The following is an 18,306-nucleotide window of genomic DNA, read 5'->3' as shown; positions in this document are numbered from 1 at the left end:
TTTTCAATGTCAGGCTGAGACTGAAACCCGGCGTGGAATTCTCCGACCCCCCCGCAGGGGTCGGGGAATCGCCCGGGGCTGCCGTAAATCCGGTCCCCGCCGTGGCCGGAATTCTCCGCCACCCGGGAATCGGCGGAAGCGGGAATCACGCCCCGCCGATCGGCGTGCCCCCCGCGGCGATTTTCCGGCCCGCGATGGGCCGAAGTCCCGCCGCTGACAGGCCAATCCCGCCGGCGTGGTTTAAACCACCTCTGTGCCATCGGGATTGGTGGCGCGAGTGGGCCCCCGGGGTCCTGGGGAGGGCACAGGGTGATCGGACCCTGGGGGGTGGCCCCTGGGTGGCCTGGCCCGCGATCAGGGCATACCGATCGGCGGGTTGGCCAGTGCCATGGGGGCACTCTTTTTCTTCTACCACGGCCTCCACCATGGCGGAAGAGACCCCTCCACCGCGCATGCGCCGGTGGTGACGTCAGCAGCCACTGACGCTCCGGCGCATGCGCAGACCGGCGAAGGCCTTTCGACCAGCCCCAACACTGGGCGGCAGAGCGCCAAAGGCCATTGGCGCCAGTTTTGGCGCCATCGGCGGAGCGGGAGCCACTCCGGTGCGGGCCTAGCCCCTAAGGTGCGGAGAGAGGCCCGACGCCGGAGTGGTTGGCGCCACTCCGCTACGCTGGGAGCCCCCGCCCCACCGCGTAGGGGAGAATTTTGCCCCCGGAGTGTAGCTCTCCAGCTGCACAGCTGAGTTTTTAGTCCAGATCTTGAGCCGCTCTGAAAAAGAAATTCGAGGTGATGTGGTTTACGACATCCCTGTGGCGGAATGGGACTTGATCAATCCACAGAGATCAGGGAGCCCTTGAAATGAAATGAAATGAAAATCGCTTATTGTCACGAGTAGGCTTCAATGAAGTTACTGTGAAAAGCCCCTAGTCGCCACATTCCGCTGCCTGTTCGGGGAGGCTGGCACGGGAATTGAACCGTGCGGCTGGCCTGCCTTGGTCTGCTTTCAAAGCCAGCGATTTAGCCCAGTGTGTTAAACCAGCACTGCCAGGTTGGCTAAGTCGCAGCTTCTTTTTTGAAGCTAAACCTCCCTTTGACTGACTATCCAACCAGTTGCCTCTACCTGGGTTAGTGCACAGTGTGAGGGTTTGGTGCCTTCTGCACCCCAAAATTGTGCACCTTGTTCCATTGTATCAAATATCCCTACTTTCCTCAGTTATTCTTGTCAATTTATTTTGGAGAAGTAGAAATTGTCAGAGCCGTCTATTAGGGCTACATTTTGCCATTTTGTCACACACTTTTGCACTAAAATGAGCAATTCCAAGAATTTTGTCTCTGTTTTTGGCATTTTCTCTAATTTATCCATGTATCTCTACTAAATTTGTGATATACCGTCCTTTAACCTCCAGTGTAATAATCTCTATGATATCTATAGCTACATACAGTATGATGAAAATGAATAACCCTTTTTATTTGATTTATTCTTCTAGAAATGAACTGGCAAGTATTTTATTGAATAAGATTATGTCTGGTACTTAAGGGTTTTCTTAAATTACCCTAGTTTCATTCTGAAATTGCATTATTTACTGAAATATGCTTATAACAATGGACCATCTAATTAGCTTAATCTGAATGTAGCCTGATGTCTGGTCTGATTTTAACTTTGTGTAAGTGGATGGATTTCCAATGAATTATCTCTCCCCTTGGGTGGAAAATTGTAGAGACGATGGTGGTCTTGCCTGTTGACTGGAGAGCCAGTGATAGACCCAAGTTGTCTCCTTTGAAAAAGCCCACGGAGCCACGAGCCAATCAGGCAGTGGCAGGACTTATCCTGGAACCAGAACCCCAGGGGAGGAGGTTCTGTCTACTGAGAGCTTTCAGCCAATCAGAGCTGGCAGCTCTTTTGCTCAGCAACAGCATGGGTGAGTCAGTGGCTACTGAAGGGAAAACATCCCATGGAGGGGGTCCAGATAGGTAATGGTGGGGCAGGGTTTCGCTGGTTTTATGAGGGGGTGGAGGTCACGGTGTATGGGCCCCTTTACAATGCCAAGTCCATTGATTCAGCACCAGTGGCTTTGAAGGAGGGACCCCCCCCCCCCCCCCCCCCCCCCCCCCCAGGAGATGGTAAGCAGCCCACACAGCTTGTAGTGCACATTGCACAATGACAGGCCCGCTCGCAGTCGGGTTGATATCAGCAGCGGTGGGAATCAGGTCCAGAAGAGGTCATTTAATTGCCAACTTAAGTGCCTTAATTGGTGGCAGGGCAGAAAGAGCTACCATGGGCCTACCTGCCCTGGGCTTAATTAGGGTAGAGACGGGAGTGTGACGGGGTGCTCATCCACCACCTGATTAAATGCCCTCCCTGCCTCCATACATGCCTTTAGGGAGGGAGCGGAGGATTCCGTCCCTTGTGTTGACCATTGAATCTGTTGATAGAACTCTTACCTCTGAACAAGAAAGTTTATGGGTTAGGTTGATGGGCGCCTGTGGTAATAACCACTGTAGATATGCATACTTGCAGTAGGGGGGATGTATGGCTGTACCTGTAATACAGGTTCCTCCGGTAAGCCCCTGCCGGCTAGCTCCGCCCACTGGGAGCTTGTGTATAAATATGCGTGTGAGTCACTCAGACCCTAGTCTTCAGTTGCAGCTGGTGGAATAGCATCACACAGCAATAAAGCCTCGATTGAACTTGTCTCTCGTCTTTGACTGCAATTGTTAGCGCCACAATTTACTGCTGTGTGATTTTCCGTACACCATGGACATCAGAATCAAGCCTGATCGTCTGCAGCTGGATCCGCAGTCGCCTCACGCCAGGAAAGACTTTGTTCACTGGCTCGCAGTCTTCGAGGCCTACATCTCTTCAGTGGACCCTCCCCCGACTGAGGCTCAGAAAAAGCAACTCCTGTAATCGTGACTTAGCTCCAGTGTCATTCCGCTAATTCAAGATGCGACTGACTACACCAGAGCTATGGAACTGCTCAAGGAGAACTATGCACCGTCGACGAACATCCTGTTTGCGAGGCATCAACTCTCTACTCGCATCCAGCAGCCGGGTGAGTCGATTGAGGACTTCTGGAGGGACCTTATACCTCTGGTACGAGACTGCGATTGCCGGGCCCTCACAGCCACGGAACACTCTGACTTACTCATGCGTGAGACTCTGGGGCTTTCCATGACGGCCACCTCTCGTAGTGCGCGAACCTACTCCGCTTGCCGCTTGGCCCACCCGTCCTACCCCTCGTGGACCCCGCAAACGGCCCCCCCATGCCCACCCGTCCTACCCCTCGTGGACCCCGCAACCGCCCCCCCCAGATGCCGTCCCCGCACACTACGCCTGCACTGCTCGCCGCATCGCACTCCCTGGGGGTCCCCACTGTTACTTCTGCGGTCAGCAGAAGCACCTCCGCCAACGCTGCCCGGACCGCACCGCGACCTGCAAAGCTTGTGGCAAGAAAGGCCACTTTGCAGCGGTGTGTCAGTCCCGGATGGTTGCCGCTATTGCGCCTCCGTTCCCCTCGCCTCAGCCGATCACACAATGGGCCCTGCCGTCCGCTTTCCCCGACCCCACATGCGATGAGTGGGCGGCGCCATCTTTCGCCGCCCCCGCCACGTGCGCTCCATGGGCGCCGCCATCTTCATCCCCCACCGCCATGTGCGTTCCATGGGCGCTGCCATTTTGTCCCAACCCCACAACGTGCGCTCCATGGGCGCCGCCATTTTGTCCGCCGCCATCTTCTCCCACACAGGTGCGCCAGACGCCGCCATTTTGTCCTCCCAGGACGGGGACACGGGTCGCTACCGTTCCTCGTTGGACTCATCTGACTCGACTTCTGATCGCCCGCTACTCGCCTCCGTTATGCTCGACCAGTTGCGTTTTCGCAACCTGGCACCCTCATCCACATCGGTGCTGGTCAACGGACACGTGACCTCCTGCCTCATCGACTCTGGGAGCACAGAGAGCTTTGTTCACCCGGACACGGTAAGGCGCTATTCCCTTGCGGTCCATCCCGCCAACCGGCAGATCTCTCTCGCCTCCGGTTCCCACTCTGTCCCGATCCGGGGTTTCTGCCTGGTTAAACTTACTGTACAGGGCGTGGAATTCGACCATTTCCGTCTGTACATTCTCCCCAACCTCTGCGCGTCACTCTTACTAGGCCTGGATTTCCAGTGCAATCTCCAGAGTCTCACCCTCAAATTCGGCGGACCCCTACCTCCCCTCACCGTTTGCGGCCTCACGACCCTCGAGGTCGAGCCTCCCTCACTCTTTGCCAATCTGACCGCAGATTGCAAGCCCGTCGCCACCAGGAGCAGATGGTTAAGCACCCAGGACAAGGCCTTCATTAGGTCCGAAGTCCAGCGGTTGCTTCGGGAGGGTATTATCGAGGCCAGCAACAGCCCTTGGAAAGCACAGGTGGTAGTGGTTAAGACCGGGGAGAAGCACAGGATAGTCGTGGACTACAGCCAGACCATCAACCGGTACACGCAGCTCGACGCGCACCCCCTCCCCCGCATTTCTGATATGGTAAATCAGATTGCACAGTACCGGGTCTTCTCTACTATTGACCTGAAATCTGCCTACCTACCACCAGCTCCCCATCTGTAAATCGGACCGTCCCTACACTGCCTTCAAGGCAGACGGTCGTCTGTACCAATTTCGTAGGGTCCCCTTCGGCGTCACGAATGGAGTCTCGGTATTTCAGCGAGAAATGGACCGAATGGTTGACCGGTATGGACTGCAGGCCACCTTCCCGTACCTCGACAATGTCACCATCTGCGGCCATGACCAGCAGGACCATGACGCCAACCTTTCTAAATTCCTCCACACCGCATCTCTCCTTAATCTCACATACAAAAAGGAGAAGTGCATGTTCAACACAGACCGCTTAGCCATCCTCGGCTACGTAGTCCAAAACGGACTACCGGGGCCCGATCCTGACCGCATGCGCCCCCTCATGGAGCTTCCACTCCCCCACTGCCCCAAGGCCCTCAAACGCTGCCTGGGGTTCTTTTCTTATTACGCCCAGTGGGTCCCACAATACGCGGGCAAGGCCCGCCCACTTATCCAGCCCACACATTTTCCCCTCTCAGCCGAGGCACAACAGGCCTTCGCCCGCATTCGATCTGACATAGCCAAGGCCGGGATGCACGCAGTAGATGAGACACTGCCTTTCCTAGTAGAAAGCGACGCTTCAGATGCCGCACTTGCCGCCACGCTGAATCAGGCAGGCAGACCCATGGCATTCTTTTCACGCACCCTCCACGCCTCCAAAATTCGACATTCCTCTGTTGAAAAGGAGGCCCAGGCAATCGTTGAAGCGGTGCGTCACTGGAGGCATTACCTGGCCGGCAGGAGATTCACTCTCCTCACTGACCAACGGTCGGTAGCCTTCATGTTCAACAACACGCAGCGGGGCAGGATCAAGAATGACAAAATCGAGCTCTCCACCTTTAACTACGAGATCTTGTATCGCCCCGGCAAGCTCAACGAGCCCCCAGACGCCCTATCCCGAGGTACATGTGCCAGCGCACAAGTGAACCAGCTCCGTGCCTTGCACGAGAGCCTTTGTCATCCGGGGGTCACTCACTTGTACCATCTAATCAAAGCCTGCAATCTGCCCTACTCCGTCGAGGAAGTACGGACAGTCACCAGAAACTGCCAGGTCTGTACCGAGTGCAAGCCGCACTTCTACCGGCCAGATCGCGCACGCCTGGTGAAAGGATCCCGCCCCTTTGAACGCCTCAGCGTGGACTTCAAAGGGCCCCTTCCCTCCACCGACCGCAACACCTACATCCTTAGTGTGGTCGATGAATTTTCTAGGTTCACCTTCACCATCCCATGCCCGGATATGACGTCTGCCACCGTCATCAAGGCCCTGGATTCCATTTTCGCCCTGTTCGGTTTCCCCGACTACATCCATAGTGACAGGGGATCCTCGTTCATGAGTGATGAGCTGCATCATTTTCTGCTCAGCAGGGGTATGGCCTCCAGCAGGACGACCAGCTACAACCCCCGGGGAAACGGGCAGGTAGAGAGGGAGAACGGGACGGTATGGAGGGCCGTCCAGCTGGCCCTATGGTCCAGGAACCTCCCAGCCGCCCGCTGGCAGCAGGTCCTCCCTGACGCGCTCCATTCCATTTGGTCACTACTGTGCACCGCAACTAACAGTACACCCCATGAACATGTTTTTGCCTTCCCTAGGAAGTCTGCATCCGGGGTGTCGCTCCCGACGTGGCTCACGACTCCGGGCCCAGTCCTTCTCCGTAGGTATGTCCAGCACCACAAGGCGGAACCCCTGGTGGACAAAGTCCGCCTTCTCCACGCCAACCCTCAGTATGCCTACGTGGAGTTCCCCGACGGCCGCCAGGACACAGTCTCGCTTCGGGACCTGGCTCCCTCAGGTGCCGATCCCATGCCCACGCCCCTTTTTCCCCCCGCGCCACCTTCCTTTTCCCCGGCGCCCCCCTATTCGTCCCCACCAGGTCCATCCTTCGTCCCCCTGCCCACACTGGAGGACACGGAAGATTGCGGCTCGCTCTCGGAGTCATCCCGCCAGCAGCCAGCACCTGCACCGACGTCGCCACCACAGCTACGCCGATCACAGTGGAACATTCGACCGTCGGTTCGGCTCAACCTGTAACCTGCTGACCGGATGGACTCTTGGTTTTCTTTGTTTGGACCCTTTTGTAAATATATCATCCTTTGTATCATAGTTACACGTCACTCCCGCCAGACTCATTTTTTACAGGTGGTGAATGTGGTGATAACCACTGTAGATATGCATACTTGCAGTAGGGGGATGTATGGCTGTACCTGTAATACAGGTTCCTCCGGTAAGCCCCTGCCGGCTAGCTCCGCCCACAGGGAGCTTGTGTATAAATAAGCGTGTGAGTCACTCAGACCCTAGTCTTCAGTTGCAGCCGGTGGAATAGCATAACACAGCAATAAAGCCTCGATTGAACTTGTCTCTCGTCTTTGACTGCAATTGTTAGCGCCACATACCCAACTTCAGGAAAAATCTAGGCGTAACTTGTATGCGGTACTTTCAACAATGCTATCTTTAAGATGTGACATTATCCAGACGCTTCATATGCCCACTCATATGGGTGTTAAAGATTCCACTGCACCATTTCAACGAAGAAGAGGGAAGTTATCCCTGGTGTCCTGGTAAATATTTATCCCTCAATCAGCATCATGAAAACGGATTATTAGGGGTATTGTCTCATTGTTATTTGTGGGGCTTTTTGTGCGCAAATTGGCGGCCATGTTTCTTACATTGTGTGATGAATGTAGAAATTGTTGGATATTATATTTTACATTCTGTTGCAGTAATGTTATTAAAACCCCTGGTTTGAGATATATACAGGCAGTGTGTCTACTAGAGCTGTAATTAAGATGTTGTAAAGGTGTGAGGTAATCATTCATTACAGCCACTTACTTGGGTTATAGAGAAAGGGCGAATGGATGATTCTTTATATTTTTGATGGTTCCCTGGAGTAGATAATTTGGAGGATTGTATTAAGTATGAGCTAAGCAGGCCATGTGACGTCTTGATGTGATACAGATGATGTAATTATTGGAGGAGCCAGGTCTGTTTTGCAGTCTGAACATAGAACATACAGTGCAGAAGGAGGCCATTCGGCCCATCGAGTCTGCACTGACCTGTTGTGTATTGCCGCTTCGGATAACACAGGCTGCTACTTGCAGTCTTAACTAAAGGGTGCTCCAGACTCTGAAATGAGTTCAACGTGTTTATTGAACTATTAACACAGTTTTCAAATGAGTTTGACTCTCTGCTAATCTAACTGTAGTAACTTAGTCTAACTGTACCAGCTTGCTGTAAGAAACGTGCTGGGGTGTGATGCTGCTAAATAACCCTGTCTATCTCTCTAGATGTCTGTCTGTGGAAAGTGGCAGGGCGTGAGTGCCTCATCCCTTTTATAGTGTTTATGTCATACCCCCTTGTGGTGATGCCACCTCTGAGTGTCCTGACAGCCCATTGGTTGTGTCCATTCTGAGTGTTCATTGGTTGGATGTTTACATATCATGACACAGCCCACTTAAGCTATCACTTCCACCCTATCCCCATAACCCAATAACCCCTATTGAATGTTTTAATAGGATGCTAGAATGTTTTAAGTTGAACAGCAATTTGCTGTAGGATTTGAGTCTGAAATGACAGAAGTGTGCTTGATCTGCCCTTGAAAGGGTCTCTCTCCAAAAGTATCTACACAGAAGACCACAAGTAAACCTGTTATGTTAACTTGAAATATGGCATTTGAAATGTATAGGGGGAAATGTATTGGGGTTGCTATATTGGGATCAATGGTAGGTGTAGATAGTACGTTACCTGTTTTCGTTTTATTTAAGAACTGTTTAATTGATAATTGTAAAGCTATTTATTTGATGGTAATGTGGTTAATTCTGCATATAAATTAAAGTTTGTTTTAACAAAAAAAAAACCTCTTGGTCATAGTCAACACTCCTGGGATGAAGTTTCCTTTTCTCACAGTTTCACAAATAGAAAAATTGTTTGAGGCTTAGTGGTTAGCACTGCTGCCCCACGGGACCAAGGACCCGATTTCCATCCCTGCCACGGATCACTGTCCATGCGGAGTTTGCACATTCTCCCCATAACTGCGTGGGTCTCAACCCCACAACCCAAAGATGTGCAGGGTAGGTGTATTGGCTACGCTAAATTGCCCCTTAATTGGAAAACAAAATGAATTTGGTACTTTAAATTTATTTTTTTTTAAAAAACCATTTGGGGTTCTTGCCTGGAATCCTAACAAATTTGCAGTCTGGTCCGATATCCTAACAATTGCAACAGGGACTGTATTTTTAAAGTTTTGTTGATATATTCCTGTGTACAGCGCCATGTAAATACAAGTTTAAAAAAAAACATTTGCGTAAAATCATCATGGTATTATTCAACCAACTTGTGGCAGCACGGTAGAATAGTGATTAGCGCAGTTGCTTCACAGCTCCAGGGTCCCAGGTTCAATTCCCGGCTTGGGTCACTGTCTGTGCGGAATCTGTACATTCTCCCCATGTGTGCGTGGGTTTCCTACTGGTGCTCCGGTTTCCCCTCTCAGTCCGAAGATGTGCAGGTTAGGTGGATTGACCATGCTAAATTGCCCTTAGTGTCCAAAAAGATTAAGTGGGGATTACTGGGTTACGAGGATAGAGTAGAAACGTGGGCGTGAGTAGAGTAGGGCGCTCTTTGTAAGGGCCAGTGCAGACTCAATAGGCCGAATGGCCTCCTTCTTCACTGTAAGTTCTATGATTCTATGACCGTAAAACCCGAACCTCAGTGATCCTTACTGTTGATTAAGTGGATTCTAATGTAGTTCTAGATGCAAATGAGATTAATCTGTTTGTCAGGTATTACTTGGGGTGACAAATTCTGAGCTTTCCTTGCTGTTTTAGTGCACATGCGTAACAATGATTTCAGTCATGATCAACGTATGTTTCCCACCACTTTTATTTTGCATAAAAAGCTGAAGTATTGGCTGTTTCTGCAGTGATGCCAGGAGCACTGAAAAGATTGCTTTCTGCTAACAGTAGTTGGGAAACCTTAGAGCTGAAAACTTCCTACTTCTTTCTAACTGTATATGGTAAACACTTGCCTTGTGCAAATTTATCATCGCCTCTTTGTGCTTGTACCAATTTCCCCATATATAAAATCCTTAGGTGCTATTTAACACGTGCGGGACATTATATATTTGAACCCCACTGAGTGACTCTGCTCAGCCATACCATTCAATGTCTTTCCATTCAGTGTATGCTCCTACTGCCTGTCTTTCCTTCCAAAATGCACTAGCTCATGTTTCAGTTCTCTGCATTTAGCCCCATGTTTTTTTCCACAGTGGACCAAAATCACCTGTGTTTCTGTTATTGGCAAATTACAATCTTGTGCTTTCTAATCCAAATCGTCAATCATAAATTGAGAACAGAAGTGTACGAAAACCAACTTTCAATGTATCTCCCATCTGGGCAATACCCTTTAACCATAAAGTTTTTTTCTCTTGCATTCCCCGCATATTATACAACTGAACTTGTGTGGCATGCCTCCTGTGATCCACTTCATCAAGTAAATTCCTTCTGAAGCTCCAGATGCGTGATATTTATCATATTCCTTTTCTATATCCCAAGAATTTCTTCAGTTTAAAAAAAGCTGATTAAATTTGGCAGAAATGGATTTTAATTTTAAAAACTTACTTGCTGGGTTATTTTTGCGATGGCTGATTTTAAAACAAAATTTCATTCCGGGGCTGGGGCAGCATTTATTGCCCATCCCTATTATTGCCCTTGAACTGAGTGGCTTGCTAGCCCATTTTAGAGGGCATTTCAAGAGTCAACCATGTGGTTGACATGTGGGTCTGGGTCTGGGGACCAGGTCAGGGTGGCAGAGATTTTTGTTCCCTAAAAGGACATTAGTTAACTGGATGGGTTTTTAAACAGCAATTGATTCACGATTATCATAGAATTTATAGTGCAGAAGGAGGCCATTTGGCTCATCGAGTCTGCACATCTTTGGACTGTGAGAGGGAAACCGGAGCACCCGGAGAAAACCCACGCAGCCATGGGGAGAACGTGCAGACTCTTCACAGACAGTGACCCAAGCTGGGAATCGAACCTGGGACCCTGGAGCTGTGAAGCAACTGTGTTAACCACTGTGCTGCCGTGCTGCCCTTTCAGACTTTCAATTCCAGATTTTTAGTTAATTGAAATTTCACTAACCCACAACCATCAGAGCATTACTCTGGGCCTCTGGATTACTAGCCCTGTGAGAATACCACTACACCACCACCTCCCCTTTTGAGGCTGAAAGCGACATGTTACCTTACCCTACAAAAGGTAGAATTTCTTCTACATGGTCTCACGAAAACTGTAAAAATGAATATATGTATTACACATTTTGCTGTATAGTGCACTTTTACCATGGTATTGGAGTGAGGCTCCCTATCTTGGTACAAGGAAAATATTTCTTTGTAAGTCTAAGTGTAAAGTAATTATGGATATTTCATTGGTTATGATAGCTGGTTTTATCTACCTGGTTCTGACACTTTTCTCTTACAGTTTAGGGTTGTTTTGATAGTTGGCTCTGTTCCTATTACTTTTCTATTCCATTCTGCTACTGAGCTGGATATTAGAGGGGCTATTCAATGTATTGTACCTTTGCACCATGCTGCCAACTTAACTAGAGATTTACAGACTGGAATATTTAACAGACTGTTATTTACAATTAGATGTTAATATGTTAATACAAATACATACATGCACAACAACAAGTCTGAAATTTGTAGTTTGTGCATGATGAAAGACCCAGGGCGGGATTCTCCATCCAGTGACTCCGGAATTGCGAAGCATGATTGGATGGGGAAACATGTGCGAGGCACAAATAGTGGCTGGTGCCAGGCGCCCGACAGAATGCTCAGGTGCCTCGACAGCGGCATTAATACATTCTACTCCGTGCGTACGGTAAATGCCGTTGGCATATCATTAATGGGCTTGGCCCAGTATTCCTGTTATTCTCCGGGGCAACCACGATGCTCCACTTCTTCACTTGTGGATTTAAAAATGGCGAAATAGGCACCGTGGCTGCTGAGCAAGAGAGAGGAGGTAGGGCATATTCCCAGAGGCGCAACTGTGGGCTGCCGACCCTGCCGAGAGTGACACTGGGCATATGCCCCCACCCCACCATCCCCGTGGCCTGGGTAGCATTCATTATTGGCACTGCCTCCTACCCCTGAAGGCGGTTGGGCTCCTCCAATAGGCTGCACCCTCAGTGTTTTCTACCACCACCTGAGGTACTGCAGCAAGTGTGTGGTGTGCACGAGGTCCCAGGTTTGTGGATGACTGTCTGTGTGGAGTTTGCACATTCTCCCTGTGTTTGCGTAGGTTTCGCCCCCACAACCCAAAGATGTGCAGATTAGATGGATTGGCCACGCTAAATTGCCCCTTAATTGGAAAAAACAAATTTGGCACTCTAAATTTATTTTTAAAAAGTGTGTCGTCTGCAACAGATAGTGTCCCAGGAGCTTCTTCAATAAAGTGTCCAACCAAGGGGAGTGTCTCTGGGATGGTAGAGGGTGTTGGAGACAGCTGTGACAGGAAGTCTGTATCGTCCTCAGACCGCTGTCCGGTCCTGGCAGTGGGGCACAAGGGACTCACGGCCTCTACCACCTGTGCCCAGGCCCTGTTGTACAGTGGCTGTTGGCAGCTTCCTTTCCACCCTGGGGAACAGGATGGCTCGCCTCTCCTCCACGGCGTCCAGCAAGGTCTCCATCTCTGCATCCACAAACCAGAGTGCTGCTCTTTGTGCCGCTATCTTGTTGGCTGGGATGAGTGTGTGTGGGGAATGGAGTGCTAATATGCGGCTGTAGCCAGTCAGCCTCCCGAGTGTTGATCCCGACCCTGGTGAATCGAACACCGTTCTTTATTGGAATCACTCGGGGTCCATGTGGCGCCGGTGCAAACCCATTAACGGGTCATGAATTGCTCTGGGTCCGGCGGCAATTTAATTTTCGTCGAAGTCCACCGATTCAGTCCCAGCATCAAGTTTCTGAATTCCGCCACCAATATTTATTTTTGTTAGATTGATGGGGCCTAATATAAAGGTTGAGTTAAGATTTCTTTTGTTTCTGAACAACAATATTCAGTTGTTTTTATCTTTTCAGAATGCCAGATACATTCTACAGTACCTCATATATATTTATAACTAACAATAGAAAAACAAATACAGTAATGTGTACCAGGATGAAATTACCATTTTGGTTGACTTCATTGACTAGACAATACACATAATGGAACAAAGGGGATTTGTCCCTTCAAAGAAACATGCTGCTAATTTAATAAAGAAATTAATGCAGCTTTTATCTTAAAAGTTACTGAAATCAATTGTTCCACGTTAACAGTCTCCACCTCTTCATTGTAAATTTTAGTATGCTGCAAGAGATATAATTTCTTTCGGATTACAAAAATGATTTTTTCTGTGAATTTGCACAATTGAGATAATGTAGATAGAACTTTTTATACAATAATATTTGACTATCTACAACATCATAAGTAAGTCTGATTCCTGATTCCTAAATTAACTAAAGTTCAAAAATAATGTCCTGATTTGTAAAGTTGTACCTATATTTTGTTAGGAAGGGCTTGGGATTTGGTGGATTTTGAACTCTGAAGTTCTTACAAATGGCGATGAAGTTTGCGGTGCAAAAGATCCAACGTTCCATGAAATCCTGTTGGATGCCTACTTTGAATTACCTGCTGGTGAGTAAAGAGTTTTGCTTTCCTGTTTAAAAATTGATTAATGTTAGATATAAACAAAATTGGGCTAAGAATCATAGAATCACTATGGTGCAGAAGGCGACCATCAGCCCATCGAGTCTGCACCAACCCTCTCAGGCCCCCACCTTGTCCCTCTAACCCAGTAACCCCACCTAACCTAAGCTTTTGGACACTAAGGGGAAATTGACCGTGGCCATATCACCTAGCCTACACACCTTTGGACTGTGGGAGGAAATGAGAGAAAACCCACGCAGACACGGGGAGAAAGTGCAAGTCACTCGAGGCCAGAATTGAACCAGGGTCCCTGGAGCTGAGAGGCGGCAGTGCTAACCACTGTGCCACCGTGCCTCCCTAACTCAGTTTGTTATAACTAACACAAAGGATGGAGACATTAATGTACTTGCAGAATGGGCATGTAGACGGCAAATAACTGTGAATATAGATATAATTGCATTGGTGTATTTTGCAAGGAAGAATAAAGCCACTTGTTGGATAACGAGTGTCCAAGTGCGTGGAGGAGAAAGTGCACCTAGAAGTACAAATTCACAAATCACTACAAGTAGTGACACATTAATAGGGTACACATTCACCAATCACTACAAGTAGTATTATGACCCCAGACCAGATCCAGACAGTTGCTAGGATACCGGATAGAAACTCCCAACATTTTATTTTAATTACATGACTGAGAAAAGGGTACTTCGCTCCAGGAGTGATTCCAAGCACAAATAGAGGGTATATTAAAACAAACTTTATTACTAACACAGGATTACTAACTTTAATATAAAAAAGCTTATATAGAGTGCTCACCAATGACAACGACACACTAAATCCTAATTGCTATCTTTTACCTCCACTCAAGCAAAACCCATCTCAGGTCAAAATCCGGTTTAAAATTCAGTTAGCCAACCCAGGAATTCTTGATACAAAGGGATGTCTTGGATAAACTTTTGAGATAGAGAGAATCTTCAGGAACCAGTTTTCAGATTCCTGTCTGTGTCAAACCACTGTTTAATCTGCCACCCTTCTCAGAAACTTATGTTCACAGGTAAAATTGTTTGAACTAAACTGCTTTGAGAAAAGCTACTGATCTGTACACAATCAAATCTCTAACTGATCTTAAACCCAAAAATGAAGCTCAACACCTGACTGCTTCAACCCCTGTCTCTTACCATTAACTACATCATCTTACTAAGGCCAAACACAATGCCTCTAATTATCTACCCCCAGGGAACCTTCTTCATATACTCAAAATTCCATTAGACTAAACGTTTAGCAATGCGGAGAGGCAGAATAGACTCGGACTGTTTCCATTAGTACGATGGAGGTTGAGGAGCGACCTCATCGAGGTAAAGATTATGAGGGGCATGGATTGAATGGATGGGCAGGCACGCTGTCCCAAGGTGGAGGGGTCAGTCACTAGGGGGGCATAGGTTTAAGGTCCGTAGGGCAGGCTTAGAGGAGATGTGCGAGGCAGGTTTTTTACACAGAGGGTGATGAGTGCCTGGAATGTGCTGCCAGGGAAGGTTGTGGAAGCAGATATATTAACAGCGTTCAAAAGGCAATTCAACAAATCCATGGATAGGAGGGGTACGGCACTAGGAAGTGCTGAGGGTTTTGGCCAAGGGTGGTATCATGACCGGTACATGCCTGAAGGGCCAAAGGGCCTGTTCCTGTGATGTATTGTTCTTCGTTCTTTACAATGCTTTAATGATCCTTGTAACCAAAGTGACTGTCTTTTAAACCAGGACTTTTTAAAAGATTACTGCAGCTGTCATACACACACCTTTAACCCTTACTGCTCCAACTACATATAATACAATATATATATATCTGAAATTTCTACATTCATCACAGTAATGACACACAATAGTGGGGCACAAATTCACAAGTTACTACAAGTAGTAACACACGTTAATGGGGTGCAGATTCATTGATCATTACAAGTAGTGACATATTTTTTTTTAGAACAGTACAGCACAGAACAGGCCCTTCGGCCCTCGATGTTGTGCCGAGCAATGACCACCCTACTCAAGCCCACGTATCCACCCTATACCAGTAACCCAACAACCCCCATTAACCTTATTTTTTAGGACACTAAGGGCAATTTAGCCTGGCCAATCCACCTAACCCGCACATCTTTGGACTGTGGGAGGAAACCGGAGCACCCGGAGGAAACCCACGCACACACGGGGAGGACGTGCAGACTCCGCACAGACAGTGACCCAGCCGGGAATCGAACCTGGGACCCTGGAGCTGTGAAGCATTTATGCTAACCACCATGCTACCGTGCTACCCCCATATTAATAGGCTGTTTATAAAACAAAAGAGGCAAATCAAGCACTGGAGTTCATTTTCTAAAGGGATTGAGTGGAAAAGCAAATAAATTGTGTGAAACTTGTATTGAACTGACATTAGATAATACTTGGGAACGATGCAGTTATCCGTATTATAAAAAGGATAAAGAGGCAACAGAGAAAGTTCCAAAAGATTCACAAAAATGGTACCAGAACCAAAAGGATATACTTACCAGGAAAGGCTGAGGAGTGAGCTGAGAGAGATCTTCAAGATAATGAAAGGATTTGATAGGATAAATGTGGAAAAAATGTTTTGGCTGGTGGAAGTCCAAAACCACAGGCCACTTAAATCCATGAATGAGTTGGCAACTCTGATCATCGTGCGTTATCAATTTCTGCATTTGTCTGAGCTCTTTTGTTATAGGTTTATTTTGGAATGACAAGAAGGAATCACTAGAATACTGAAACAACACAGGTTGAAAACACAAGGGCAAAGAAATTCCCTGCAGCATCCCAGTGACTGAACATTCAGGGTGTTTATCTGAATTCTCTCAACTTGCTATTTGAGCAATGGCTCTAACTCAATTAAAATGCATGAGTTTGCGCTGCCATCATCGTAACATAGTGAAAGGTGTTTACTCTATAGACTGTTAGGATAGGCTACCCATTGCCTGCACAAACGGCTGATGATGTCATCAAATATCACATGATCGGACTCTTAAAGTCACCTTGTTCAAACTAGGAATAAACATGAATACACAATACCATGGGCGCGATTCAGCATATGGGATGTGGGTATTGCCAGCAAGATCCACATTTATTGCCCATCCCTTATTGCCTTTGAGAAGATGATGATGGGATGCCTTCTTGAACCACTGCAGTTTATGAGGTTTAGGTGCACCCACAGCAGTGTTCTTCAAACTTTTTTTCCGGGGACCCATTTTTACCAACTGGCCAACTTTTAGGACACAACCCAGCCGACCTTCGCGACCCACGCCGGCCGACCTTCGCGACCCACGCCGGCCGACGTGTGCCTATCTATCGCCTCCTTGAACTTGTTCCATGTTCCGGTGTCCACTGCATTCTCGATAAATCCACAGATTCATGTCATATTTAGTTTAGTTTAATCGCCTGCTACATGAAACATACAGGAACTGAAGGCTTTCTATCTACCCTCTCACATCTCTACCCAAGTTGATAATGATGGGAGAACTTGGGTAAATGGGGCAGAAGTTGACCGACACAACTTTTGGATTCCTACCACGTTGTCAGCCTTATCCTTGAGTAAGAATACAAATGAAGATCACATCTTGCGTCCCCACATTAGTGAAACTGATTACTTAAACAAGGTGATGTCTAAATATTCTCTAGCATGTCTAACCTATTGTTCTTTATAAAAGCTTCTGAAATTGATGCCAGTCTTAGGTGAATTTGATTCCCTGCCTGTGTAAATGCTTTTGTGTTTAGTCTTCCCCTGTTCACAGCTGGGAAGAAACCAATAACTTTCAACACAGACTGTGAGGTGCTTATCAGTTTCTGAAATGGGTTTATGAATTGCTTATTGAATTGCCCATCTATGTGGAATGATGGTCAAAAGTCTCAGTGTGAATGGAGCTGGGAGCCCCTTTACTGGATCGCCATCAACCACATCAATACTGCCTCTACACCTTTCTTTCTTTCTTGCTTGCTTTCTTGCTTTCCTTATGTTAAAAACATAGGGAATAGGAGCAGGAATAAGCTGCAATGATCCTTTTCCAGCTCCTGGGTTGGAGAGAGAGATCTGGATAGGGACCAATAACGTTTTGTTTAAAGTAGACGAGGTTTGAGATTCAAGGCACTTACCAAGCGAATAAAGCTAGCAGATTCCACGGGTTTTGAACAAACAAAAAAGAAAATTACAAGGTCAGAAAGAAAAACAATTGACATTATCTGTACTAAACATTAACATTCAGGGTAAGTATAAAGTACCTGTGAATTAACAGGCGAACTGTGGTCGGACACATCACATTACTCAACAGACGGCAGATGTGAGCCAAAGAGATACCATGGATGTTTCAACAGCCCATCTCGATGTTTGTCACATTGCGATCCAACCAATCACCCTGAAACTTTGTCTTTCTCACGAGGCTTTCCAATCTCCACACCTGAAGATCTTGCCTCAGAATTCTCTGCAGAGGCCGCTCCCTCTTGGACGGCTTTAACAACGACCCACTTAGGGATTCTATCTTGTCCTCTGAGATTCCTTTCCCCTGGATCTCTAAGCAAGCATCACCTTGCAAGCACAATTTCAGATCTTCAGCTGTGCCAAGCAGAATACCACTGCTCCAAAGGGGTACCTTTGTCCCACTGGCCTTCACCTTGGAGCCACCAAACTTTGGCCGCTTTCTAGGATCTTCTCTCAAGCCCACTTTACTTATGTCTGTTTCCAACAGCTATTTCTTTAAACTATTTCTCTTTTACCTCAATTTGACAGGACCTATTTCTGATCCCTGTCTTTATCCCTTACCTGGGATTGCCTCCTGGGTCATAACCCTGCCTCCCTCCCCACATTTGGAACTTTCTCTCTGTCTTCCTCCTGTGTCATGCTGGTTGAGATAGACTGTGTATGGCATTCTGTATCGGGTAATCTGACCTGCTTCTTCACACTGTTTTCTCTTTGCCCTTCTGCATGGGGCCAGTTCTGGCCCGAAGAACGTAAAACTCTGAACTGTGTAT

At 47.7% G+C, this 18,306-nt stretch overlaps 1 protein-coding gene across 1 annotated transcript in view; it reads left to right on the top strand.

The window, feature by feature from the left end:
• The window catches only part of LOC119974370 (protein unc-13 homolog A-like), a 237,256-nt gene that overhangs the window by 116,098 nt on the left and 102,852 nt on the right, over nt 1-18,306 (top strand). The window contains exon 5 of the mRNA XM_038813159.1: nt 13,153-13,276. Coding sequence (XP_038669087.1) covers nt 13,153-13,276 — 124 coding nt within the window. The remainder of the gene's footprint in view (nt 1-13,152; nt 13,277-18,306) is intronic.

Source organism: Scyliorhinus canicula, chromosome 12 (assembly GCF_902713615.1).
Source record: "Scyliorhinus canicula chromosome 12, sScyCan1.1, whole genome shotgun sequence".
NCBI lineage: Eukaryota > Metazoa > Chordata > Chondrichthyes > Carcharhiniformes > Scyliorhinidae > Scyliorhinus > Scyliorhinus canicula.
This window is presented reverse-complemented; position numbering and strand designations above follow the sequence as displayed.